The sequence below is a fragment of the Cygnus atratus genome, chromosome 3 (genome assembly GCF_013377495.2).
Source record: "Cygnus atratus isolate AKBS03 ecotype Queensland, Australia chromosome 3, CAtr_DNAZoo_HiC_assembly, whole genome shotgun sequence".
Classification (NCBI taxonomy): domain Eukaryota; kingdom Metazoa; phylum Chordata; class Aves; order Anseriformes; family Anatidae; genus Cygnus; species Cygnus atratus.
Genome location: NC_066364.1, coordinates 57643549 through 57670221, shown reverse-complemented (window position 1 = coordinate 57670221; position 26673 = coordinate 57643549). Strand labels below are relative to the sequence as shown.

At 39.4% G+C, this 26673-nt stretch overlaps 1 protein-coding gene across 2 annotated transcripts in view; it reads left to right on the top strand.

Annotated features, from left to right (window-relative positions):
- Nucleotides 1-26673, top strand: part of PTPRK (protein tyrosine phosphatase receptor type K) — a 418532-nt gene that overhangs the window by 81314 nt on the left and 310545 nt on the right. For both annotated transcript variants that reach the window (XM_035538686.2, XM_035538685.2), the window contains exon 2: nt 6788-6910. In XM_035538686.2, the coding sequence (XP_035394579.1) occupies nt 6788-6910 (123 nt within the window). The remainder of the gene's footprint in view (nt 1-6787; nt 6911-26673) is intronic.

The following is a 26673-nucleotide window of genomic DNA, read 5'->3' as shown; positions in this document are numbered from 1 at the left end:
AGACCTAGAGTTCCACGTTCAAGTTAATAAGTTAAGAGGATGATTAAAGCATACTGATAATGGGAACAAAGCTAAAAAATTTTAAAAGGTGTTTGCAGGTAATTGAGTTTACTTGACTTTTATTGCTCTTAACTATAATCAGTCATGCTTTGTGTAATGATTTCCAGTACTACAAAATAAGATATCATTGCAAAGAAGATAAATATTGTTAGTGCTTGGTGTTGCTTCTCTCTGTAATGAAGGAGAACCTGTCATTTTCTTTAAGTGCCACAGTTTTCATGGTATTTTTTAAAAAAATAAATAGTATTTCTGACCTTCTGTATTTTTAGATGCCATAGGTTAATTAAGGTTATTTCAGTTGTATTTCAGTAGGCAATACTGAACATAAGCATTTAAACATAAGTCATTAAAATTTATTCTCACGCTGCATTAACAGCAATTCATAGTATATTCTTTAATATATGAATGCTCTGCTCTCAGTGTGTTTTAGAATGATGTGGGGCCTTGAAAAGATGAAAACATTCTGTGCTTTGAGGCATACTGTGACAGAAACAGGTAAATTAATATGGTGGGTAGGTGATTTTAAATGCAGTACCTGTTTCTGGATATATGACTGACAAGAGACCTGATACAGTGCCTCTGTCCTCTTCAAGCTTCAAATTCACCAATCAGCGTGAGCAGAAAAATTAAATTTTCACTGGACTTTTATCTGACATTCCAGATAAACATAATTTCATACTGGCTTCTTACCATGGAGCTATCTACTTTGATAGATTTAGAGGTAGTCATTATGCTTTTGCAGCAGGTGGTGGAAAAAAATAAAAGCATGATGTTGAATAAAAGGAGCAGTTTGTTCCAACAAGTCATTTGAACTGGAGGAGAAAAGAGTATTTCATTCCTGGTATGACACCTTCATACATACGAGTCCCAAAGAAACCATTGGTAACAGATCCCTGTATAAAGCAAAACTTATGATGAAGAAAGTTTGTTGTGTGAGTGTAGTATAGCTGTTCTTTTGTACTAGATTTTTTTCCCCACTCATCTTAGTCATCTGCTTGGTTTTGGTGGGTGAATTTCTGGCTTTATAACCAACTCTTTAAAACTGAGGAACATGACATTCAATATGTTACTAGTATATTTTGCATAACACCAGAGGTAGTGAGATACAATAATAGATCTCAAAAATAAAATCACAGTATGTGTTCTTTCAGCTGTCCTTCTATACATGTCATTCCGTGGCAGAAAAATGCCTTTGTAATGCTGATAGGTTATAGAAATCAGTAGTGAAGAACACTTGTAAAATCAATTAGTTTAAGAAACCAATCACATCAGGTACTCCAATGTCCTTTCTGTCTAGCCTGGTGCCAAAACCGTAATATACAGTTGTCTTTTATTGCTTTGTTACTAATTTCTGAAATTTAGTGCCGGGTTGGGTGAGAATGTATTTGGGACTTCGAGTAGTTAGATACGGTTACTATAGGAGACTTCAAAATTAGTACCTTGTTTATGTTGTTACATATTCTTTGTCAGATTAGAAAAGTCTAGCCATACCCTTCCCCTACTCCTTGGATATTAAAGGTCTGTTTTTTTTTTTTTTTTTTTTTTTTTTTAAGACGGCATAAGGAGTGGCCGGTAAATGTGTATTATTCTTCATCAGCTACTTTTATCATTTGGTATTACCTGAATGTTTTGGATAGTTTTGTGCATTGCTTTTCCGAGTATATTTTAAAGGGCACTGGAGTTGTTAATGACTAATTAAATATGAAAACTGGCATACAGAATTTTTAGGTGGTATGTGGGAGTAGTTTTGTTCATCTAGAAGTCATTAGATCTCCAGTATAGTATTTCTATAATGCCATTCCTAATAACTTTTATGGATATGTTAAATTTCATGAAATTTTGGTGTGCAGAACACTTAAAACTGACTGCTTCTCTTCTAAATAGTTGAAGTGATGTGGTCTCTAGGAACTGTAGTGATGATATTTGAATTTTTAGATAAAAATAATTCGTTCAAAATCTGAATCAGTTTTCTGACCTGAGCTATTGAGCTGGAAGGTCACAGGAAAGTTGTACTGGATGTCTATTTATTAGTGGGTGTTACAGGCACATGCTTGTCTTAGTCTGTAGCATATTCTTCTTCCTTTTTTTCTTTTAATCCTCGTAGGGGAAAAAACGACTCAGTCCATCTTTTCTGGGTTTATAAAAAAAGATGTAGGAGATATCAAAATCAGAGCAGTGCCAGTACTGAGTACTGCTAAATAAATATCACAGTAATATTAAAAAACAAAGTAATTTGTTTTTGAATTCAAGTGTCTTTAAATGCCTTTTTATAGGTGATGTGTAAACCTGACTACTATGATCTTTTTTAAATTTAGGTTAATCTTAAGGATTTTGAGATTAAATTTGGGTTAATCTCAATGACATTATTTCGTGGAACTTTAATTTCTTTTTCCAGAGTTCAGTGTGGGATATTAATATTTTTCTTTTTATAATGAACATTAAAGATTCTATATCTTTTATAAATGAAAACGGACACGTAGTCAAGAAATTTTTATGAGGCCAGCATGATTTATCACTTCTATTTGAAGGATATTGAAAAGGAAAGTGTGAGAATTCTAGGTGTGCTTAACCTGAAGTTAATAACATAGTGAAGCTTATGGGAAAAGATAATGGAAACAGTGAATTGTTGATTTGCTTGGCTTCAGTGGAATATGAATGTTTCCCAGATACTTCTTCAAAAACCCAACAAATTGAGTTGACCTAAAATGCATTCAGCAGTTTGACAAAATAACTGTCCAGATTTAAAATTCTTTCTGTTTTCTTACCTTACATTTCCAGCAGTGCTGTCGACAGACTATGTGTTTCTGCTGGACTACCTCGTTTTCTTCTAGCTGTCAAGCCTTAGCCTTAGCTCCTCTGAAGCCAGGGCTGGGTTGCCTCCTCGGCAGAGCCCTCTCTGGCCCTTCTGGACCATGGCCACAGCTGATGGCAGCATCGTTTGAAGGGAGGATGCTGGCTGCATTGTGTGCCCATCTCCAAGCCCACATCGGGCTGTTGAGGTTGGACAAGTCTGGTCTAATGCTTTGATCCCAATGCTGCCTTTTCCTCGTGGATGGTATTCGAAATGTAAGGTGAATCTGGATTTAGGTACTGCAAGGTCCAAGAGCATTTGAATGTCAGTGCTGTGTGCTTCCTGCTGAGATATTGAGCAGAGGTGCACAAATCAATGTTTGTGGTGTGCCGTGTGTGCTGATAGATATGCACGAATCCCATTAGCAGGGTAGTATTGAAGATAAATTGTAGCTTATACATCAGCCGTAGTGAAAGGAAGGTGGTGGTGATATGTAACTGGACAGTGGCTGGTAGTGGAGTACCTTTTTATTGAGTTTTGGGGAAGTTGCAATTGTCAGAGCTGGAGATTTCTAACTTGTCATTTGTAGAAGATAGCAGACTCTTTGCAAAATGTTAGGAGATAGCAATATGTATTTGATTTCAGCTGCTGAACCTCTCTGGAAAGTACTAAGCATTCATCTAGTCTATCTTCTTTCTTCTGCGAACAATGCTGTATGTTATTGTGAATAGCAGCCCAGGAAGTGAATTAGGGTGCTAAGAAATCCTGAACTATGGAATATTTCTGTCAGATGTGGTTTTAGATTTGGGTGATTAAATATTGATTTAAAAAGTATATGGTTTTGAATAAATGACTGGGAACAAAATACATTACTGCAGGCTTCATCTATCCATCACCTCTTCTCCTTGTAGTTTTCCTTGCAGCTCGTTCCATGGGGTTTATCGCCAAGTACCCAGAGTTACAGAAATAGCGTGCAGGCGATTGACAGTCAAGACAGAGAAGAGGAGATCCAAATTTGCACATGCTTTAAATCATAGGGAGTAACCTGCAGGGGTTTAAAACGCCTCATCATGTTATACTGAATAAATAGCTACAGCACTGACTTTTACTTCACTTGCCTGGAAATGTCAAGTTTTGTTGGTAAGAGGAGGAGGTGTACCCCATGAGGAGGAGCCATTGGTTTTAGTAGTTATACAGGGTGGATTTTGTAGCGGGTCAATAATCCATCTTGATAAACTTTGTTGGTGTGTACACAATAAAAGGATGCTGGCTTGTTTTGTTGATGCAGCGGTGGTGTGCTACACATGAGGAGCTTTGGATTGCCTGCTGTGTGTTAACAGGCTCGTTGTTATTACTAATCAGAACCTGATAACTAAAATTAATAGTGGGCACAAAGACGAGCAATTAAGAACATTCATCTTCCAAATGAGTCTGCAAGATTCATTGGTAGTTTAAATTTATATACTGAGGGCACTTAAACCATTAAAAAGGGTAATGGGTGCCCTGCAGGCATGTGCTTCAAAGCCGTATGTCATTTTGGTGCTGGGACAGCAGACAGTGATAACTTCCCTTTAAGGGAAACTGCTATTCATTTATCAATTAAATGTCGAAGGAAATGTACATTTTTGCTGTAGAGTGATCATAGCAGTGTATTGTAAGTTAAATCAAAGAACAAGATTTATGTTCTTAGCCTTTCTGGCTTTATAATGATAGATGTTAATTAGAAAAGTCTCTTGGTGGTAATAGGGCATTGGAGTTGGAACTTTTGAAGGCATAAATGTTCCTTCGATGCATAACTATTTCTCCTTTTGCACTCAACAGTCTGACAATGACACTGATGTAGTAATCAACTCAGTACAGAGTATGGAATGTTGGTTCCGTTTTTTTTGTTGTTGTGCTTGTGTTCTTGCAGTGTAACATTTGAGAAGGTTTTGCTGAAGTGGAACTGAATATGAAGCTGTAACATTTTATGGCACAGGGCTTTAGCAAGAATTTTTCTAGAACGTAGAGGTTTCTTTTCCCTCCTGGCGTCCTTAACTGGCCAACACACTGGTTAACAAGCAGCCCAAGGGATGTCCTGGGATGAGTATCTGACAGTGTTTTCAGAGAAATAGAATTTGCTAAAACTTAGGCTGTTTTGTCATTAATTCAAAGTGACAAGTTTTGAATGAATTTCACAACTGTGGGAATTGAGTTCTCTCTCACTGAAGATGCAACATAACCTCAGTTTGGGACAGTCTAGATTTGCTGATACAATTGAATAAGAAGGACATGCTCAAATATGAACGCTTTGGTTTTGTAAACTCTCTACCTCTTATGTGAAAGGTAAATACTCCATTGTGAGCAGGTAAAAATATTTTACTCTCAATCTGATGAAACACGTGCCCTGTCCTCCTTTCCTTATTCTCTGGCCAGTCCTCATTCCAGGCCATCTGTGTGTGTTCAGTAGGCAGGAATGACTGTAGTTCTTCGTTGTTGTCATCCTCCCTCTCTCCCACCTCCATCACATTTTCTTCTGGGGTGTAGCGTGGGCTGCTGAGAGCACTCACCAGACATGGTGTGGGGTGACTCATCTTAGGGTGAAACTGGTATTTACCGTAATGGTCTTTGTTCTTGGAACCTGCAATGTTTGTCCCATATTTAGTGTTTAAAAGTCAGATGGACAGTGGAGTAAAAACAAATGCTCCTGTTATTCTTCAGGTGTGTCCTCTGGCTTACTCTTTTAAAGGAGCATTTTTAGTTGGAATAGCTGTTATTTGGATTGATATGCCCAACCTACTGAGGACAGGGAGGAGAGGATACAAGAAATGTTTCCCCTGATTTCCAAGAGATGTTTATCTCTTGAGTTCTTATATAACTTATTTTCTGAATTTAAAAATACTGCCTAAATAAAGATGAATGCTTTGTATTTTCTCTTTCACTGTTTCAGTTTCTCCAGCTATTTTTGAGCAGAAGGAGCAAACTCAAGCGCTGCTTACCATGAATGGAGATAAAATGCTTCGAAGTTGTGCGCATGACATCTGTATTTTCTTGTGTTTATGTTCCACTTTTCTTTGACTGGGCTCTTTTGATTCTTTTGTTTCTTCTGTCTCAAACCTTGACCTCCTCTTCTGATCATCATGTTTTCTTCTCTCTCTTTCCTACCCTACTTAATTGCCTTCACTGGAAAATGTAGCTTAAAAAAAAACAACAAAAACAACTGTTTATGAAATGAAACAGGGCAGACACATTATTGTGTTATATATGTTTTTTTTTTCCGTTCCATCTTTTATGTTCTTTTCCTTCTTCTTTCTGCCTGTCACTTCTCCTCATAACTTTTTTTGTAAGGTTTTCATATCTGTTGTTTATGTAACCCTGAAAAAGCACCTTTAATTTTCATTCTGTTATACTAGATTGATTTAATTAAGCAGGATTATCAAATTCATTCTGCAGTAATTATTTCATTTCTAAGTAGCTGTACTTACACTGCCTGACTGCTTTTGTTTTGCGCACAGTATTTATCCTCATACTTGTGTCTAGACTTGGTATGCTTTCAGTGCATCAGGGTTGTTGATTTTCACCGTTAGTTTCCTAGCCTCGTCTATTGCTTTCTGTTTTCCCCTTGGTCTAGGCAATCTGTTGCTCTTTGTTCTGCAGATGTTGGGCCAGGTTTCACCTGGGATCAGGGACTCAGCCTGTGATTTCCTGCTCTGACAGAAGGCATTCTTGGGGGAAACTGGCTGCAGGAAGCAGAGATGTTGTAAAAAGAGAGGAACAGTGATGGATGAGCTGCTTGCAGACTTGAGCTTTGCGCAGGGAAGCTTGTAAGCTGTGCCATGGGCTGTGTGGGCTCCGTAGTTGTGCTGTGCACAGGTCAAACACCTCGGCATGGACCTTGAAAGAATTCTGCTTTTAAATAACCGTAGAATTGTAACTAATAACATGTTTCTTCCCTAGGGGGATGTACGTTTGATGATGGTCCTGGGCCCTGCGATTACCATCAAGACTTGTATGATGACTTTGACTGGGTACATGTCAGCGCTCAAGAGCCTCACTATTTGCCACCTGAGATGCCTCAAGGTGAGAAACCCCAGGGATACTGAAGGAATAAGCTTCTCTATTAAAAAGTTCGGAACCTCATTGAATATGGCCTCAGGGCTGTGCTCTGTGATTTCCAATTTAAACTTTGTAATGGTGGTAATAAGAAGAAATAAAACTAATAATTATAACAGTAAATCTTGTTAATTGAGAGATCTTCTTAGATGAAATCCCCCTTCTAAAGTGGGGTTGAGGGGGGACATAAGGAAGGGGGAAAGGAAGTGTTAACTTCTTTATTCTGTGTGGAATTCCTGTTGACTTGTGGTGAAATTCTGTCTTAAATGACAGCTAATGTATTGATTGAATTATTCAGGCATGCATTAGAATAAAGGATACATGCAAAAATCCATACTATCGTTGTGGCCCCCTCCCCCACCCAAACTGCTCATCATCTGAAGGTAATCAGAAAAGCTTTGATTTATGGAAATATTGCTGTTGTTAATTAGTATTTAGGACAGGTAATGAATAACTTAAGAGGTACAGCCTACATGACCTTGCGTGCTCACCTTTGATGAACAGCTTAATCGGTGCTTCCCAGACAGCATGATATGCTGAGAAAATGAAAGCATTTGAAATTCAGCTACATTTTCCAATTAATAGTACATTAAGTAATTAATCATGCAGAGGAGGAAAAAAGGTCATGGCTATTTTATTTGTATCTAAAAGGTTTTGTGAAGTGAGATATGTGTGGAGGAGGGGTGGGAAATGTTGCCACACAGAAGTAACCTAACCTCTTCACCATATCTTCACTGCTTTTTATGTATTGTTTTGGATTATTAATGGCTGTTAGTATATGTAATTTTGCTTTTTAACTGCTAAATAGCTGGGTTCCCCCTGCTTTGGAGTCACTGACATGAGTGGCTGTTACCATGCCCCGTGTCTTACAAAATAGGTTAATGTATTAAGCAAGCTCCATGCTTTATTTAATGGACTGCTTGGTGCTTCAGGTTGGTGTATGGAAGAGTAAATTTAAGCCCTGAAGCATCAGCCTTCATGATACTGATGGTCTTGTATTAACAAATTCAAAATAATATCTCCCTTAGGAAGGCAAAAGTTAGTCACTTTTCAGTTTACATTTTTCAGAGTTAGGTGCCCTGTTAAAATGCTGTGGGTATTTTAATTGCTGTGGAAGCACCATTTTGTAAAAAACAAACAAAGAAAACACAATCTGGTATTCGCAGACTTCAGGTACATCTTGTATAGGAAGAACAGCAATTTGAGGAATTTTATTTTGATTGAATCTAAATGACAAGGTAACAACTTCTTGCATCTCCAAAACAACATACCTGTCATCCGTAGACGGTCTTCAGAAGGAAATGACATGGTGCTCTCTGAATTTGGCAACTGATTTCTGTTCAGTTCTGCTACAGACCCATTTCCTATGCTTCCTATCTTTCTGGAGGAAGTTTTTTTTTTTTTTTAAAGCATCTCTATGTGAAATTGTGGCTGCTTAATAAAAACTGGCAGAATAATGTTTTGGAGATGATCTAAAACAAATACAAAAGTGGCTCTCTGATTTTTGCTTTTTCTTTTGGTTAGAATTCCAGACTACAAGTGAGCAAATAGTCTCATCTGATGAGATACCATTAAGAAGTTCACCAGCTTCAGACTGCAAATCTATGCTGTATCCCTCATTTGTGTTTGAAATAGTACAATCTTCAATTTTAAATTAAGTCTAAGAATGTAACAGTTCTGAGATGAGCGTTGAATTCCTTTGGTGGGTTTGCAGGAAGTGGAACAGCAGGAGGGTTTAAGCAAAAGCAGAAGGGAAATAACTGTATGTAATAACCTGCCATGCATTTTTTTTTTCCACCTTGCCCCTTGCCTGATTACTGTTGAAACTTGAGGTTAGAAAGCACTACTCAAGAAGAAGTTATCCAAGTAGATGTGGTAATGAAGGTACAGGTAAAATTAAACTACTGCCTGAATTTTATTTTTTTCCTAAACTTCTAATAGAAGCTAGGGATCTCTTAGGGATCAGAGCTAGCCCACTTTTTCCTGTGCAGTGTGAGAATGAGAGAAGAGACAGGTTTCCCAGAGCAGTGCAGAAACTGAAGTCCTAGGGTCGAGTCTCTTGTCTCCCCATCTTTTCTCCTCAAGCTATATAATCATTTAGATGGTCACAAAGCCTCTTAATTCTTGTGTTGAAGTCCTCTCTGTGGACATCCTTTGCAGTGTTTGCAGTCTTCATCTCTTATATCCCTTGGGAATCCAATCCAATGTCCTAGCCTTGCCCTTAGCTGGAGAAATATGTATTCCAGTACAGCTTTATCTCTGCAGGAGCACTGTTTTAACAGTTTGTAAAAAGGTAATGCCCTTATGCTGACTGTGCAGCTTTCAGGGCTCTAACTTTACCAGATTCACCCAGAATCACTGTAGTCATAGAATATTATGCTCAATTTTCAAATGTCAATTTTTAGTCTTTAGTACATCCCAAAAGTCTTAAGGGGACTGGGGGGGGGGGGGCGGGGGGGGAAGGGTATTGAGTTCATGTTTTTCTTTTGATTCAAGGAAGTGATTTAATTCAGTGTTTTGCTTTGGAGAAGGATAAATCATAGGAAATTTCAGACCTAATGGCACATGTTATGGAGTGCTGTGAAAATGTCAAAGCTTGTCATAATGGAAAGCATTTTGCAGGTGTAGTAATAGTAATCATTATTGGTAAGACAAGTGTAATTACTTCTGAGTAATTAAAGCAACTTCAGATTTTTTTTTTGTACTGACCTACATTGTATTGGACAAATTATGAGCGAAGGCAAAAGCCACTTAACTCCTATTATGGGAAAAATAAGTGCACATGATGATTAATATAGAAACAAAATGAATAGTTTAGGCAGGTGGTTGCATACAGCTTTAAATACCATCTTGTAAATGGTTAGAACTGCAGCTTACATGACAAAACCTTTTGGATTACCTATTAAAAGCTTGGAAAACATCTGTTGTCCAAGATCATATAAAAGTGACTGTGCTAGATCAAGCTGATGATCCGCTGTTTTTGAGAGTGGCCATTAGGCATTGCCTGGGGAAGGGTTGTAGAAGAGTGAGTGTGTGCTAATAATTCCCTAGCATACTCTCCCAGTTTCCAGCTGCTCAGTATTTAGGAATTTCCTCAACCAGACACAGTCTTTATTTTTAATGTTCTCAATGAATTCATGTTTTTCCTTGTCAGCTTTGTTTGACTCTTTGTGAGTTCCTGTACAACTTACAGTGGGCTCCAGTAACAGTGCCAACACTAGCTACAAATTATGGGAAGAAGCATCTCTTCTTACTAATTGTTCTACGTGCTATTTCTATTTGATGTGTGCTGATACCTTGTACTGCAACAGGAAGTGAGCAAATATGATTCCTAATCACCTTCTCCATGCCATTCCATTTTTTTTGGATACTTTTATAATATGCATGCACCTTTAAAACATGCACCCTTCTCCCAACATCATAATTTCTAGGTTCAATGGCCTGTCTATCTAGTTCCTTGTGTAGAAATAGTTCCACAAGTCCAAATCTGCATTTTGTATGAGACAAGGTTATATTTTTGTGTGAGGCAAGTATTACATTTTTGTAGACACAGTGATGAAAACATAGTCAAAGTATTTACCTAATGGTCTTTGTAATTCTGAAGAGACATCTTCTGTATGTTGAAGCAAGCCCTTTAGAGCATGCATATGCTTTCAGATGTATGTATTTTGTACATTGTACAGTACAAGATAGAAATTAGAGATTGCTGTTAAGATGAAATCCAATTTTGATATGGATTTTTTGCAGTTGTATTAGGGAAGTATTTATTATGTGTGGATAAATTCATTTTGTAGGAGACGACATAAATAGTGTTTTCTTATGTCACTGGGGATTTGTGAAGGGGTGGTTTTATCCATGTTAATATGTTTACTGATGGTTTTACCCTTAGATAGAGAAGGTAGGGTATTTACCCTGTTTGCTTTGCCTGTTAAAAGCAGAGTAACTCTGAGGCTATGCAGGGTCAGGGCATGAGAGCCTGTAGTGGCCTGCATGATGGGGAGCCACTTAATGAAGGGCTTTTTTAATGTGAGGGCTATTACCCTCCTGGATACAAATGCAATTTGAAGAATGTCTAAATTATAGTGGACAATAACGACGTGCTGAGATGGACATCTTATTTCCGATCTTTCAGATGGATAATGTTCCCGGATTGGATATGTGGCAATTTTGTGAGTTAGTCTTCTAGAAATCCAGGGAAAATAAATTAGGCATAGTGGGGGAAGTCCTTAGTTGCACTTACTGTTCAGCATGACTAAAGGAGAACAAATTAAATCTCTACAGATGTGCCTTAGTATTAGATTGTTTCACAAATGCAAAGTTTATTTCTTTACTGCGAAGAATATTGCAGGGATTAATTTTGACTTTGCAGAAATCACTTATGACCTTGCATGTTGGCCCATTTGTAAGAATAAAACTAAATTCACTGCTCTTTGGAAATAAATAAGTATTGAGCCTAACAGCTTTGAACGGTAAAAAATTGAAGATTCAGGTTTAGGCTGAGGTTTTGGGCTCCCTAGTGGAAGACTGCATGGTTAACTCAGAATGGAGAACATACACTATGAAGGGCGAAGCAAATGGGAAGAAGTGTGTTGACAAGTAATCTTAGGCCACACTTTCATGGTAATTGCTTTTGTATGGGTTTTAGGCAGAACGTCTGTGGCTGCTCATTTCTGTATCCTGTCATTCCCAGAGGCATTCTCATGGTGCTGCCTGCTCCCAGTTGCTCTGACATGCATGTGATCGTGCAGCAAATTGGGTCAGGAACTGGTGTGGATTAAAAATAATAACTCGGGAAAAAAAAATAAAATATTATTTGGAACAGGTCAGTTCGTTGATCCAGTTCATTGTGTGCCTGTAAAAAGAGTTGTGGGTGGGTACAGGGGTTGGGTAAACCTCTGGGGCGCCTGAAAGAAATTTAAGAATTACATGCTTAAATTTGCGTGTGACTTTAATTTTCCTGTACAATTAGAGTTGAGATATTTGTTGTGATCTGGAAGGTCAGCTGTGCATCATTTAAGTTCTGCCTTTTACAGAAACGAAATAGCTTTTGTGTCACCTGCATGACCCAAAATGAATTTCTGTACAGGACCAGCATGTTCTTGAAGTGTATAAATGAGAGAGGGGAGCTAGAAGGTCATGAAATTTGTGTTTTAGTATAGATTTTTGTATGAACATGGCTCAGGAAGGAAAGCTGTAATGTGTAGGTCGTATAGCTGAGACTTTTGGCCTTTTACTTCACTTAAAACTGATTTTTCTCCTGTAGAAGTGAAACCACCAACCCATGAATAAATTTAAATTGTATGGGTATGTATGGTTGCCACAAGACGAATGTTAATGTGGTAACAGTGTCTGGTGAAAGCCATGTGTTTCTTGAGGCTTTCGAAAGAAAAGAGCTCTGCAAATAGGTGGAGAACACTGAGCCAATCATGGTTTCCTGAGCTCTTCCATGGAGACACCAGCTAGCTTGCTGTATTGCACTACAGAAGAGTGAAGTTCAAACAGAATGCTTTCGGTGTCTTGCTATTTTAATAGACTAACAAAGTTTAGCAGTCCACCGAGCAGTTGACTACTAACTTCCTACGGTTTTGCAGCTGTATGGATTGCATTGCTAGTATAAAGGTAATAGATCAGAGAAACTGTGCACAAGGGAATTTATTTACTGATCCGTGGATTGGCAAATGCAGTTCAGGAAGGTAGTGGTTTTAAAGTTTGACCATTGAAAGCTTATCTGGATCATTACATATGAAATAAACTGTAAAAGCTTGGATCTGTGTTTGGGGGTGCTAAGAATTTCTGTTTCTCTCTTCCTTTTAAATTGCTTTATGTGATGGGGTAGATATGCTTAATTTAAACTGTCTGACAGATTTTTTTTTTTTTGGTCTTCTTTCATACTGCAGTCTTCATACAGTCCTTGGCACCAAATGTTAACTGGTATTTGTATGCTGTTTAACTAGTCAATATACTAAAGAGCCTAAATAATTTGATGTACTTCCGTTATCAGAAAGAGCATATTTTACTGCTTTTCTTACTCAGTAACCTTTATGGTTTGTTTCTTGTCTGTATTATTTGTAAGTAGCATCTTTAACAGAAAGGAGCCTACCTTGTTAGTGCAGTGCAATTAATGTCTACCAAAAGAACACCTGTAAACATCCTGATCCTATTTGGCTTGCTATGTACAGTGCATTAATCAATCTATTGACCAATTCCAAGGGTTCCCTGTTGTTCTCAAGCACGCTTAACTTGGTATAAAGTGGAGAGAGGAGGGGCACAGGGAAGGCTTTACGGTTGATGCAGTGCTTTTGTACATTTAGGTAAGCTGCTTTTTTATCAGGAACTTTAGACACAGGATTAGTAAAAGTAAGGTTTTTGTAGTAATAGAAATGACTCATATAAGTAACGTGTGTGCTGTTTTTCCATTCATTGACACAGATGGATTTTTATTCTGTTTCCTTTAGATAGTGAAAGAACATTTAAAAAAGATTTTGTGCAAATACAGCAAGTATGCTTTACCTCCAAGGCCAGCTGCTATATGTAGAGTAATACTTGGTTCCATTTTTTTCCCTTTAAAGTTAAAATATTATTTTGTTCAACCATGATACTTCCATGAAATATCAATTTCCAAAAAAACGAAGTTGTTATTGAATAACTTCTCTTTTTACTTGCTCATATGCCTGAAATGAGTGTATTTTACAGGTCTCGGTTACATTTGAGAACCTGTCAGTTTGTTACTTTGAGCATAGGGTAACCAACAGAAGTTGAATAAAATGCTGCCTTCCAAAAAACTGTTCTTTCTCCTTTCCTCCTTTTTGTCCTAGTAGAGTATTTGAAGTGTGTTAGTTTTTCTGAATCTGGGGTAACAAATTAAAGCAAGGTGAAAAATATGTTTGCTTCAGACCTCAAAAGAAGTAGGTTAATCTTGGGCAAATCTACCTCTGCCATGCTGGTGCCAAAAGTTAAAAACATTACCATGTGCTGGTGTTACCACAGCAGTCATCAGTGTTCTTGTCCATGGTGCAGCCTTCTACAGCGTGGTGCAGCTCTCTATTTCACATATCAGCATCACATGAAGTTCAAATCGTACTGCCCATCACTGTGACCACTTCTGGGCAGCTCTTACCACTGCGATGCAGAAGCCCAGGCTGAAAGTGGAAAAGTTTCATTGGTGTTTATGGAGTCAGCTGCTGCATGGGGGAGCTGCGAATGTCAGTACGTGGCTTTACCTGAAGTTGCTATCTTGATAGCATTGTGAGGGGTGGACAAAAAGCAAAATGGTACATTTTTTACCTTTCAGCATTGAGGGGAAAAAGAGTTTGAATAGCATGTTGTCAGCTTGGAAGGTGTTGCGGATTGAGGCATTTAGCGTTCAGCGTTCAGGCTGGAAGCCTGAAGCGTGGCTGAGGAATAGCACTTGTTTGGTTTCTCCCCGCTTCCCTGAATGGAGGAGGAGCAAGACAGCCCAGCTTTTGCGTACTGTCTGCCTACTGCTGTTGTGCCCTTTTCCTACCATTGTTTTCTCTCTGAGCCTGCCCTTTTTTTTTTTTTTTTTTTTTTTAAATTCCTTCTGGAGGTAACAGTTGTTTACCTCGCCTTTGGAATTTCGGCTATTTTGGAGTGTAGTGGAGGGCCAGGCCTGAGCTAAGATAGTGCCGCTTCTCATGCGGTTTCATTTGGCTCAGAGCATGGGCACAGCTCACTTGCTCCTGCCCACAAAGCATGGCATGGTATAAGCATATCTAGTGATTTATGGCCCTTCTGTTTGTCACTGCTTGGCTGGACTCTTCCACAGAAATGATGAAGCCAAGTAGTGTGCGTGTACTTATTCTGTGTTTACATGGCTTCTCCTATCTGGTATAGGTCTGGGTGGCTTCCTTTCTTCCCTTCCTACTGCAGCCACATGTTTCTGGCTGCTCTATTCTTTAGCTTTGACATTTCTGTAGGTTGACCTGACTGGAAACCTTATTCCTTGCTTTTGCCTCCCACTCACCTGTGTATCATTTTTTAGTAGTCCAATGAATGCCAGATTGAAACAGCAATGTAACTACAGGATGGCCTGCAGGAGATACAGAAGAAACCAGATTAGCAGTAGGGAAAAGAAATCGTGTTGGTGGTTAGAACAGGGAAAATAAAAAATAGATCCCACACCCTGTTGGGGGAAGCAGTGAAGGAGTAAGACGATGGCATATGAAAAAGAAGTGTTAAGACAAGATGGAGGTGGGTAGCGGGGGGACTGTAATAGAATGGGTAATTTAATTTACAGTGGTTGCTGATGCAGATTACTGCTCAGCAATAATCTCCAGAAATACCATAGACGGGCAGAGGTCAAGGTGTTGTAGTAACCCTTTGTGGATGGGTACCTCGTGATTCGAGTGACTATCTCCCTGTCCTTGTGCTAACTTTTCACTTGTCACATGAGACATGATGCCTCTTGGAAGTGTAAGCAAAGCTGTGAACTACTTTGAATTCATGGCAGAGTAAAAGCATTCACAATCCCACTTGTAGTACAGGGCCTGTTGTGCAACTGGAAATACCTAAATTACCTGTGTACTATACAATGGTAACACCAACAGTAAAAGAGGTAAAGTCTATAAAAACAAGGAAAAAAAACCACACACCCTTAAGTGAGATGAGGTGAATTTCAGGAAACTGCATAATAGCCATAAAACAAAGCGAAGCAATACTCTCTCCTCCACATTTTTCCATGTGCAGTATCTGAAATTGTCCTGTCTGCTTAAATATTGATTTCTGAGCTCTAACCCTTTTGCTGCTCAGTATGTAATTTATGTTCCCTTCTCGTGCTTTTGCTGCAAGTCCATGCTGATGCAGCAGTCATTGATGTTTGCTAATGGTAAGTAAAACTGCAGTAGTAATAAAACTATATTATTTTACAGAACGGATTTAGGATGAACTGAGATTTAAACTTTTTCTTAAGTCATGGAGAGCTAATGAACAACTATGTCAAGGAAACAATGAGATTTTTAATTAAGGCATTTCTGTCATGACGTGTACAGATACACGTTCAAATTGTTGTTATCAAGCTCGTTATGTTGAGTAAGGCTTGTTTCTTTTTTAAGGGGAGAGAGGATGGGGTATCCTGGCTGGGATTATTTTGTTCCCTTTCCCAGCTTTCTATACAGATACCTTGAAAAGGCAAATCCTTTGTATTGAGGGTCACACTAACTTCATTTGCAAGTATATAGGTTGTGAAGAGGCAGTTACTTAGGTAATTAGATTTCTTAGAGATGAGCAGGTTTATAGGTTTATGCTGGATATGGGAACAGATGCAGTTGTGTCGTTTTGCTTTGTAAGTGGAGTTTGTGTTTATTTCAGAATCTTGCATGGGTGATACTGCTGCCTCAGATACAGCAACATCCAAAGTTCTCCTCCTTTCTTCCAATCTCTTCATGAACTTGAAAGTGTAATCCCCTTTAAATTTTTTTTGTGAGATTATAGAACATCATTCAGAAATTAAATCCACAAAGAATGTGAACCACTAGAAAAAAATACTTTAAAAATGCAGAGCAGTTTTTCATTCCAAAATGTGTTGCTTCTGTCCAAAGGTAGGTGGATTTTAATCAGATTTTACCCGTAGTTAAAATTAGCAAGCAAGAAAACTTGAGTTAAATCATGCGTTTTAACTTTGATTTGCATTTTACATTGTTAGTGTCTATTTTGGAAAAAGGGAAAAAAAGGCAATATTTTTTGCCCTGTATCCTCCCTCTTAAAGGCCTCCGTCTCCTTCAAGAAGCCATTCTTCAGAGCTGTCAGTGGTGTCACAGGCTCAGATGGCCTAGGTATCAAAAGTTACTTGGTCCTCTGGTGAGAGGAGGTATGAATGGGAGTATGTGTAATAGATAAGTCTAGCTAGCACTTGCATCTGTCCAAAGGTATTTTACAGGGCAACCCTCACAGGAACGAATATGTGCCTCTTTTCAGTCTGTGTACTTACAGTGTCAGTTTTGTTTACTCCCACTTCCATACAAGAGCTTGAGCCCTTTTTGCTGTTGACGTAGCAAGCATTCTGCTTTCTTCTGGGTCTGTTTCTGAAGCAAGCCATCTTCTGAGGAGAAGCCTGGGTCTGTGTGTTGATAGCTTTCTCTGGTTACGTAGGCAGTGGCCACATTGCCTCAACTTTGCTGCTCTCCAAATGGAGATTCTCTTCTAATGCTATTAGAAGAGAAAATAGGAGATTCTCTTTTAATGCTGTTGTAGCAGTGCTTGTGTCCCAAAGTGTCCCCTCATGTCCTACAGCTAAGTTATGCTTGAGGTGTGCTATAAATACATTGCTCTGGTGGATGCAGAACAACACTTTTCTTGTTTGACTTGAAGAAAAAATGGAATGTGGGCAGTGGCTATCAGCAGGGCTCCAGCAGAGAGCTGGTGGTGTGGGTATGAGCCTGTCTTCTCCCAAGGATGTTGAGCCTGGCCTGCATGGACAAAGCCATCTGTCTTCAGTTTGCTTGGAAGCTAAGGTTTGCTTCCTATGCCATCCACCAAGGCAGGATAGACACAGCAATGCACTACCCAGGTCAAGTTAGCCAAGTGTAAGCAGAAAGAAAGGGGGTTCCTGGCAGGTCTCGAAATAACTGCCTTTTAGCAGATTCTGTGCATCAGTAGAAATGTAGAGAGAAGACAAATATTCTACCACACAGCTGTGAGAGCTTTTTCCCTGAATATTTTAAACCTGTCCTACCAGACTTGAAAAAAATTGTCTGGTATCAGGGCTACTTTGTGGAGATATAATTAAGAAATTCTCTGGTCTTATAAAAGCACAACGAGATCCTCTTTCCCATTTCTCCTTCTGCACACTTCTGGAATTTTATGAAAGGAAAGATGCACTGAGTTCTTGGTTTGTTTACAAGGAAATAGGTTCTAAAGCTCTCAATCTATTCTACAGTGTAAAATCACAGCTTCAGAAAAAAATGGACGAAAGTGCACAATTTATAGGTACACTTGCCATGCAATGCAATAGGTACATAAGGCAGGACTACCCAGAGATATACCAGCTAACTTAATGTTCCTGAAGTAGGAGAGGAGGCTCAGCTCTCGACCTGTTATTGAGTTAGCACTGGGGCAGCTGTGCCAGTTCAGGAACATGTGTGTTGTGCAGTGCTGGGAGGACGTGCTTGTTTTCATGCATCTCATATTTTGTGTGGAACACATATGCACCAAAATGTTGATTACCAAGGGATTTTTGAGTATTTTGTTGCTGCTTCAGAATTTCGCTTAAAAAAACCCACAACCCCAAAACACAAAAAAAAAACAAATAAAAACTTCCTCTTTGTCTTTTGTCTATTTAAAGAGTAATTATCAGGATATAACAGCTTTTTACTGTATTTTGGATCAAACCTTTTTTTGAACTCCCTTGACAAAGAAAAGCTAGCCATGTATAAACACAAATCGGACATACTGTACTATTTTAGAGAAAGTCAACAAACAATATGAACTAAGCATTTCTGTCATGCTCTTGGTTTCTCTTAACTAATTCCCATGAATGAAGGACTAGCAAGTATATCACATTCAAACAGAAGAAACTTTTCTTCTCATTATTTTTTTGTTGTTGTTGGTCTGCTAACCCAGCCTTTACCTTCCATCTCCTTCTCCTACTATGCACATTTGTGCAAACTTATGAATCACTTTGAGATCTCTGAACGTGTGGACTTCTGTAAAGGAAATGGAGAAAACATGCAACAGAATGACATCCACAGTGCCAGAAGCGAATGTCCCTTGCGCAGGAAGTAGTTTCTCCCATGCTCTCTGTCTGTTGATTTCAGTGACCTGGGAGCAGGATGCTTTGGCTTCAGGCTTTGTAGCTGGGGTCTTACAACTTTCCTCCTGACTGGCAGTAACAGCCCTGCTTTCTAATTAGACTACAGTTGCAGGTAGATTTTAAGCCAGTATAAGCTTCCAATTAGGCTGCAGCTTCACAGGTCACAGGGAGCCAGTCTAATACCTTACTGTTGCTGAAAGATTATTCTGCTCCTCTTTACTCCTTCTCCTCCCCTGCCTTCATGCTTCAGCCAGCTTCTGTAGCCAGCTTTACTCATCAGAGCTTACTGAGAGCTGATATAACTCATTATCCCAGAGAAAATGTTGTTGTTTTTCTGGATTCAACTGTCTTTGTGAATTGCGTTGACTCATGGAAAGGTCTGACAAGCACTGGAGCCAGCAGCACAAGGGAGTGAAGGAGCTAAAAGGAGGAGATGCATAAAAACAACAGGAGAGGCAGGCAGGGAGTTGTCAGGTCATGGCACCGGTTTGTAAACAACAGCCTGTGTTTTGAGTTTCATGATAAATATAATCTAATTTCCACTCTGTCAGCTCCAAGTTTTTCATTGCATGGATCTGCCAAATGCCCTTGTGTTGGATCTTGTGTGAAACCAAGAGATGAGTCCATTCATCTTGGTAATCAGACAACGGATATATGCATTCGTGCATAAGTACCCTCCCCAGATGTGGAGAACCACAGAAGTGCCTTCTTTGTAGGTTTCTGTCAGGTATAAAGCCCAAAGCTCTTGAGAGGGACGATAATATTTTGTTGCAAAATGTTCTCCACTGGACTTCAGGAACTGGATTAGGAAGATGATATCACCAGTTAAAAAGTGATGGTTACCTAGGAGCAAGTGACTGTACAAAGAAAACTCCTCCATCAAGCAAATGGAGCCTATTCAATAAAAAGACCTGTATACCATAGTTTAAAACAACCATGGACAAAAGTGTACAAGGAACTTCTTAATACTTAAAATCATATGATTCCCCTTAAGAATAAATAAAGTTCGCAATCCTGTCAGCTGCTCTAAAAGAAAAAAATATATATATATAAATTAAAATTACCATGTAAATTTACTTAGATTTATATAAAATTCATTTTACTCATAATACACACAATTTAATTTACATGTATAATTTATATAAATATGAAATTATATTCATGTAATATTCATATAGAATTTATATAAAGATTTTGATTAAGGAGGGTGAAAGAAGTAAAACTAAACAGTAAATTGCATGTGGGTAAGGATCAGAGGACAAATCAGCACCTGTTCTGTAGTAAGCACCTGCTACAGATCATCTAGCAAGATGAGGAGGTAAATGAAGCTTTCTATATGTGGCTAATGAAAGTGTCACGGTTGCAGACAGGGGAGATGCTACCATCAATAACAAGGAAAATCTGTTGGATGATGGTTAAGAGCAGCCTCAGCTGAAACAACCATGTGACTTGAGTTTCAGATCCCAAGAGGAGTGACTAAGCTGAACAGCAGAATTACAGTCTTAAACTCTTGAAGAACAGATTTGGACCTGTTCAGGGACCTGCTTGGCAGGAAGGTGCCCTGAAGGGCACAGGGGCCCAGGAGAGCTGGTTGATCAAAGATGGCCCCTCAGAGCATAAAGGATGGGCTGTTGCCATGTGTATGTAGTGTGTTGAGCAAGTGTGGCAGCATGCTGTCTTGGGTGAACATGTTGATCCCCAGTGAGCCTGAGCACAAAAAAAGAGATGCACAGAGGTAGGAGCAGGCTACTTGTGGGAAGATGCAGGGACATTGCCTGCTTATGCAGGGATGGAGTCAGTAAAGCCAAAGCTAAGCTGGAGTTGAACCTAGCAAGGGAGGTGGAGGACAACAAGGAAAGTTTCCATATATACACTGACAGTAAGAGGAAGTGGGCCCACTACTCCGTGAGGTTGGGGACACAGTCAAAAGTGTATATACTTGATGCCTTTTTTGCCTCAGTTTTCACAAGTACAGCTTGTCCCCAGGTCTTACAGGCCTGAGTCTGCTGGCAGAGTCTGTGGGAGTGAGGCTGTACTTGCAGGGGATGAGGCCAGAGTTAGGGATCACTTAACCACATGCACAAGTCTGTGGGAGCAGCTGGGATGCACCCAGCAATGTTGGAGGAGCTGGCCAGTGTCATTGTAAGGCTGCTGTTTGACATGTTCAGAAGGCCAGGGCACATGGGAAGGTTTCTCAGGACTGGAAAAAGGCAACATCACACCACAGGGACATACAGAAGTGAGGCCAGCTACCAAGCTGGCTGGGGACTGGAGGATAGGATGTCCAAGAGAGGCTGAGAGCTGGGCCTGTTCAGCCTGGAGAAGAGATGGCTCAGGGAAGGCCTTGTTTGTTGTTTAGAATGACCTGACTGGAGGATAAGAAGTGAAGCTAGACCCTTCTCTCACAGTGATAGGATAGGGGGTAGTGGACTTGAGTTGGAATATGGGAAACTCTGATTAGATATTAGAAAAAAAATGTTACTACGAGAGTGGACAAATACTGAAGCAGGTGCCTAGAGAGAGTGCGGGATTTCCATCCTGAGAGGTGTTAAGACCAGCTAGCCCTGCTCTGATCAAGCTTGATTCGAGCAGGAGGGTGGAGTAGAATGACCCCCAAAGGTTCCTTCCAACCTGAACTGTTCTGCAACCCTACGAAATCATGTATATACACAGGGATGCTGTTTAATAAAGAATATAAATCAAAGGTTAGAAAATAAAGGCAATTCAAATTAAACAGGAAAAAAATAAACTAATGAGTTTAGTAATTTAAATATAATTTAAAAAAAAAGTTTTCCTGCCATAGATCAGTGTTAGGCACTGATAATACAGATATGAGTAAGTTCAGAGTTTTGCTCAGGAATAGGCAGGGTGCAATACTGCAAATACAATATTTGGGTAATAACGTACTTTTTTCCCACTGGTAATTGGGATATCAGTGGCAACTGCTGAAAAATAAATAGATGCTAAATGTGTAGGAGACAATAGTTTGCATCCAGGACCATTTGAAACCCTTAATTCAAGGTTTTTTCAAGCCATTGATAGTCATTTTTAAAGATGAACTATTTATCTTTTTTTAAATGAAGACTACATATTATTAGAAATTTTTGTGCTTTTTTTTTTTTAATCTGTGAGCTAGTTGATGTGATAATGTCATTGCATAAGCTAGGATTTTTTTTTTTGAAGACTAGAAATGAAACAAAACTTTTTGTGCCATTTAAAAAAAATCTGAGACAGTTGATACAATATTGTCATCAGAACAGTATCATGGGATGAATGAGGCACTGTAAATAGATTTATTCATGAAGGTAGTGTTTTTTTTTTGTTGTTGTTAACAAAGTATTCTTTGTTTTGATATCTGTTCAGTCAGACATTTAGAATTCAATGTATTTGTAGCACTGTGGCTTGAAAAGCAGTGACTTGAAGATCTTGGGGGTCACAGACAGTCTTACAGCCAAGTATGGATGTAAGTATAGTTGGGGTATAAATTGTTGGTGGGCAGATGCAATTGCATCTGCAGTGAGCATTTGACCTTGCAATATTGTCCATTTCAAAACCGGATGCTGACAAATTGGAAAGAACAGGGAAAGGTTAAAGATTCAGAAAGCGTGCCTCTTGGTAAGAGTAAAGAATCATGATCTCTTCAGTCAATCTAAAAGAAAATTCAGCTCTTCTGATGATGGCCAGATTGAGGCAGCATGAGGAAAGGGTTGAATTGGTAATAGCTATTTAACCCAGCCAACAAAGACATTGTAATATCTAGTGATTATAAGCAGAAGTGATATAAATTCTCCTTAGTCCTACTTTAACATTTTTTCCCCAGTGAGGGAAGTTAACATTGAAACAATTTTTGTTAGTTGAGGTTTTGTTTGTTGTTTGTTTAGTCACTTTTCAGTTTACTATGACTAATTTGGCTTATTTCATTTGTGTCCACATATGCAATCTGAAAACAGAGACATATCTGTACAATTTGAATTAGAGAAGTGATTGCATGTATGTGTGCAGTGAAGGTGCAAAATGAGTAACGAGGTGGAATGCGAAAGCCTGAAGGCCGCTAGGCCTGTCCTTGTCTATTTTGGGAAAAAATAATTTCAAATTAATTTCCAGAAAGCTGCTTGGTGGAAAGACTTTATTTTTAGATATTTAGAGAGCAGTAGCATTTTAAAACCTGTGTTAAGGTTGTTCAAAACTTTCAAATATGCCAACTGGGAAATCATGATGTAGTGATGTTCAGCACCATCCCTCTAGGCTAGGATGATCCATCACCAGTCCAGTACTCCTCCATTCTGCTGTGTCCTGTTCCCTGCTGTTTCCTCGAACCATGTGTCCTATCCTTCAGTGAGACAGGTTCTCCTTTGCTCCAAGCTTCCGCTAGTTTTTAGACCTCAAGGGATGAAAGACCCCACGTGCTTGGTCACATGCATCAACAAGCAGGTCCTAAGAGTGGAGTCAGGACCTGATGCTGTAGCTGTGGTCACACATAAAATACTTCTGTAGTGCTTCATCCTCTCTCTTGTTCCTTGGTCCGGTTGGTTGTTAAATGTGGGAGGTCACAGCAGTGCTGTAGAGAGAGACGTGTGCCTCCACCAGGGACCTGCCACCCAGGATGTGGCTTGGCCCAGCTGTGTGCCCAGGACAGGTTAGGAAGCAGAGGTGTGATCTTAGAACAACTACTGTGGGCAATAAGGCACAGCATGGATACTTCATGTATCACTGTTGTCTGAACATTTAAGCTGTGCTTTGATAAGATTTTAATAAGGAAACAGCATATGAAGCAGCTTATTAAAGTATCCAAAGTTGTTCGAGCAGTACTGCCAGCTTCCTCATTCTGGGGTTTCATGTGCAATAGACCGTCTGTGTTAGAGGTAGTAATACTTTGGAATTTCAACCATTTTACGATAGAGGAGCAAAAGGATAATTTTCTTAGCCATTTTGACAGCTGTGGCTGATGCGTATTTTGATGAACAGACCTTCATTAAACCAGGGATTTGAACACATCCCTCAAGTAGGATTCCCAGAGTCAGTTAACAGCCTACAAGAAGGCAAGTGAAAAGCACGGTTAAGGGTTAGTGAGAGGGTTTTTTTTTTTTTTTCATGAATAAATCAGAAATAGTAGCTTTGTGGGGAGAACAGGTAAGCAGACCCATACAGATTTTTGCTAAGTGTTTTGTATTGACTCCTAACTCATGATATTCTCTGTTTCTATATTTTTGAGTGGTCCTGTGTGGAGCCACGAGTTGGACTCGGTGACCCTTGTGGGTCCCTTCCAACTCAGGATATGCTTTGATTCTGAAAAGGCAACTGGAAAAAAATCTTTGTTGCTCTTTTTTGAATCATACACTGACTGTTACTGGATTGCTTGGAGACTTTAACTGACTTCCCTGCTGGGTGAAACTTTCAAATACATCTGACTTAAATAGTTGAACACTTATCTTCCATGTGCTTTGATAGGTTTTCTTAACGTGTTCCCTATTAACAAAGATACTTGCATTTAAATGTTTCTCTCTTGCATCCCATATGGTCCATCTCTTTGATCCTTAACTGAAATCCTAATTATGACAGCATTTATGATTGTATCACTTCCGTTCCTCGAGTAAATTGTGATATCATTCATCAGGATCCACCATCACTACAGCATCACATAAAAAGATGAAGCTGAAGTTATACTTAGTTTTTCTATGTAAATTCTTGATCTGTTTAAGGAACTAATTTTCATGTTTAAGGATGTAAATAGTGAATAGCAAAGCATTTATTCAACATTCACCTCTCTTCAACAGTTTTACAGAACTGAAAAGAGAAATAGTAGGATGCACATTTTTTTTCTGTATTTTAAGCCTCCTTTACTGGTTGCCATAATGAATAGGTACCAAATTTAACAGATGGATGAAATTTGATAATTACAAATCTTATGTTCTTCAAGTGTGGAGTAGGTTACATTGTTTTATGTTTTATTCAGGTGTTCTTCATTGAGATTTTACTAAGAAACTTAGTAAAAACGGAATTAGTTGTAAAAACAATGATGAAACCCTTTGTTTCTTGCAGGGAAAGAAAATAGAATGATGCAAACCAGAATCTCATGGAACTAAAACTTATGATACGATACTTCAGAAATACACTTGAAAATGATTTTTTCTTTAAAGATTTGTATACGTTTTTTATAGCTTACTTCCCCACGATCACATAGATAACTGTTTAGTATATTGCAGTATGTTCCTAGAAGAGGCCATACAGCTGTTGAAATATGTGCAGACTGGGGGACAGAAGGCTGAGGAGCAGCCCTGCAGAAAGGGATCTGGGAGTTTTGGTCAACAGCAAGTTGACTGAGTCACCAGTGTGCCTGGGCAGCCAGGAGGAGGGTCAGTTGTGTCCTGGGGTGCATGAAGTACAGCATTGCTAGCTGGTCGAGGGAAGGGATTGTCCTGCTCTGTCCCATGTCCAGAGAAGGGCTACGAAGCTGGTGAAGGGGCCTGGAACATGAGTCTTATGAGGAGCTGGCTGAGGGAGCTCAGGTTGTTTAGTCTGGAGGAGGCTCAGGGGAGACCTTATTGCTCTCTGCAACTGCGTGAAAGGAAGGTGTGGGGAGCTGGGGGTCGGCCTCTTCTCACAGATAACTAGTGATAGAACTAGAGGGAATGGCCTCAAGCTGTGCCAGGGGATGTTTAGGTTGGAAATTAGGGGACGTTTCTTCTCAGAAAGAGTAGTCACGCATTGAAATGGGTTGCCCAGGGAGGTGGAGGAGTCACCGTCCTTGGGGGTGTTTAAGGAGAGGTTGAACATGGTGCTTAGGGACAAGGTTTAGTGGGTGACATTGGTGGTAGGTGGATGGTTGGACCAGGTGTGTCCAACCATTTTGGAGGTCTTTTCTAACTGTAATGATTCAGTGATTCTTTTCTGTGCTGGTGTGGCCTCACCTTGAGTACTGTGCGCAGTTTTGGGCATGAAGTTATAAAAAGGACATAAAACTATTGGAGAGTGTCTAAAGAAGGGATGGTGAAGGGTTTAGAGAAGCGACTGAGGTCCCTTGGTTTGTTCTGCCCAGAGCAGAGCAGGCTGAGGGGAGGCCTCATGGCGGCCTGCAGCTCCCTCACGAGGGGAGCGGAGGGGCAGGCGCTGAGCTCTGCTCTCTGGGGACAGCGACAGGACCCGAGGGAACGGCATGGAGCTGGGACAGGGGAGGGTCAGGCTGGGTGTTAGGGAAAGGTTCTGCACCCAGAGGGTGGTCGGGCACTGGGACTTGCTCCCCAGGGCAGTGGTCATAGCACCAAGCCTGCCAGAGTTCAAGGAGCATTTGGACAATGCTCTCAGACATATGGTCTGATTTTTTGGTGGTCCTGTGTGGAGCCAGGATTTGGGCTCAGTGATCCTTGTGTGTCCCTTCCAACTCAGGCTAGTCTGTGATTCTAAAATACTATTATTATTTTTGGTCACTAAGTTAGACATGTTAAGGTGAAGAAATATTGATATATTGAAATAATGAGATTTTTTGATGCCCAGCAACAATCCCCCAAGTTAAAGACATAAGAGTGTGTGGGGATGCTACACTGCCATGATCTGTGTTCCTTCACTTCAAGATTTAGCATGACTTGTTAGAAACGTACTTAAATCTTTTTTGGGGGTGCGTGGAAGTTACAGTGAAGAAAATGGACTTAAATGAACTTAAAGACTAAATATTTGTTGAAAATAAAATCTGTAATGTGCCTCCACCCCTACTCCAAATAGAAACTGTAAATTTGGGATTAAAACCTCTTGGTCTGGTGACATTTTTTCTCTGAAAAATTGAAGTGAGATTGATTGGACAGTAATACAGATAAAGAAAATCTAACGTTAATACAGAACTGATATTAGTATACAAAGAATTTTGTTGACAAGATTGTAAGATCTGGATTGAATTTTAAAATTATCTGTTTGCATTCACAAATATTTCATAGTTCTGTTTAAAAGCTTATATTTGGAATTAAAATTTGAG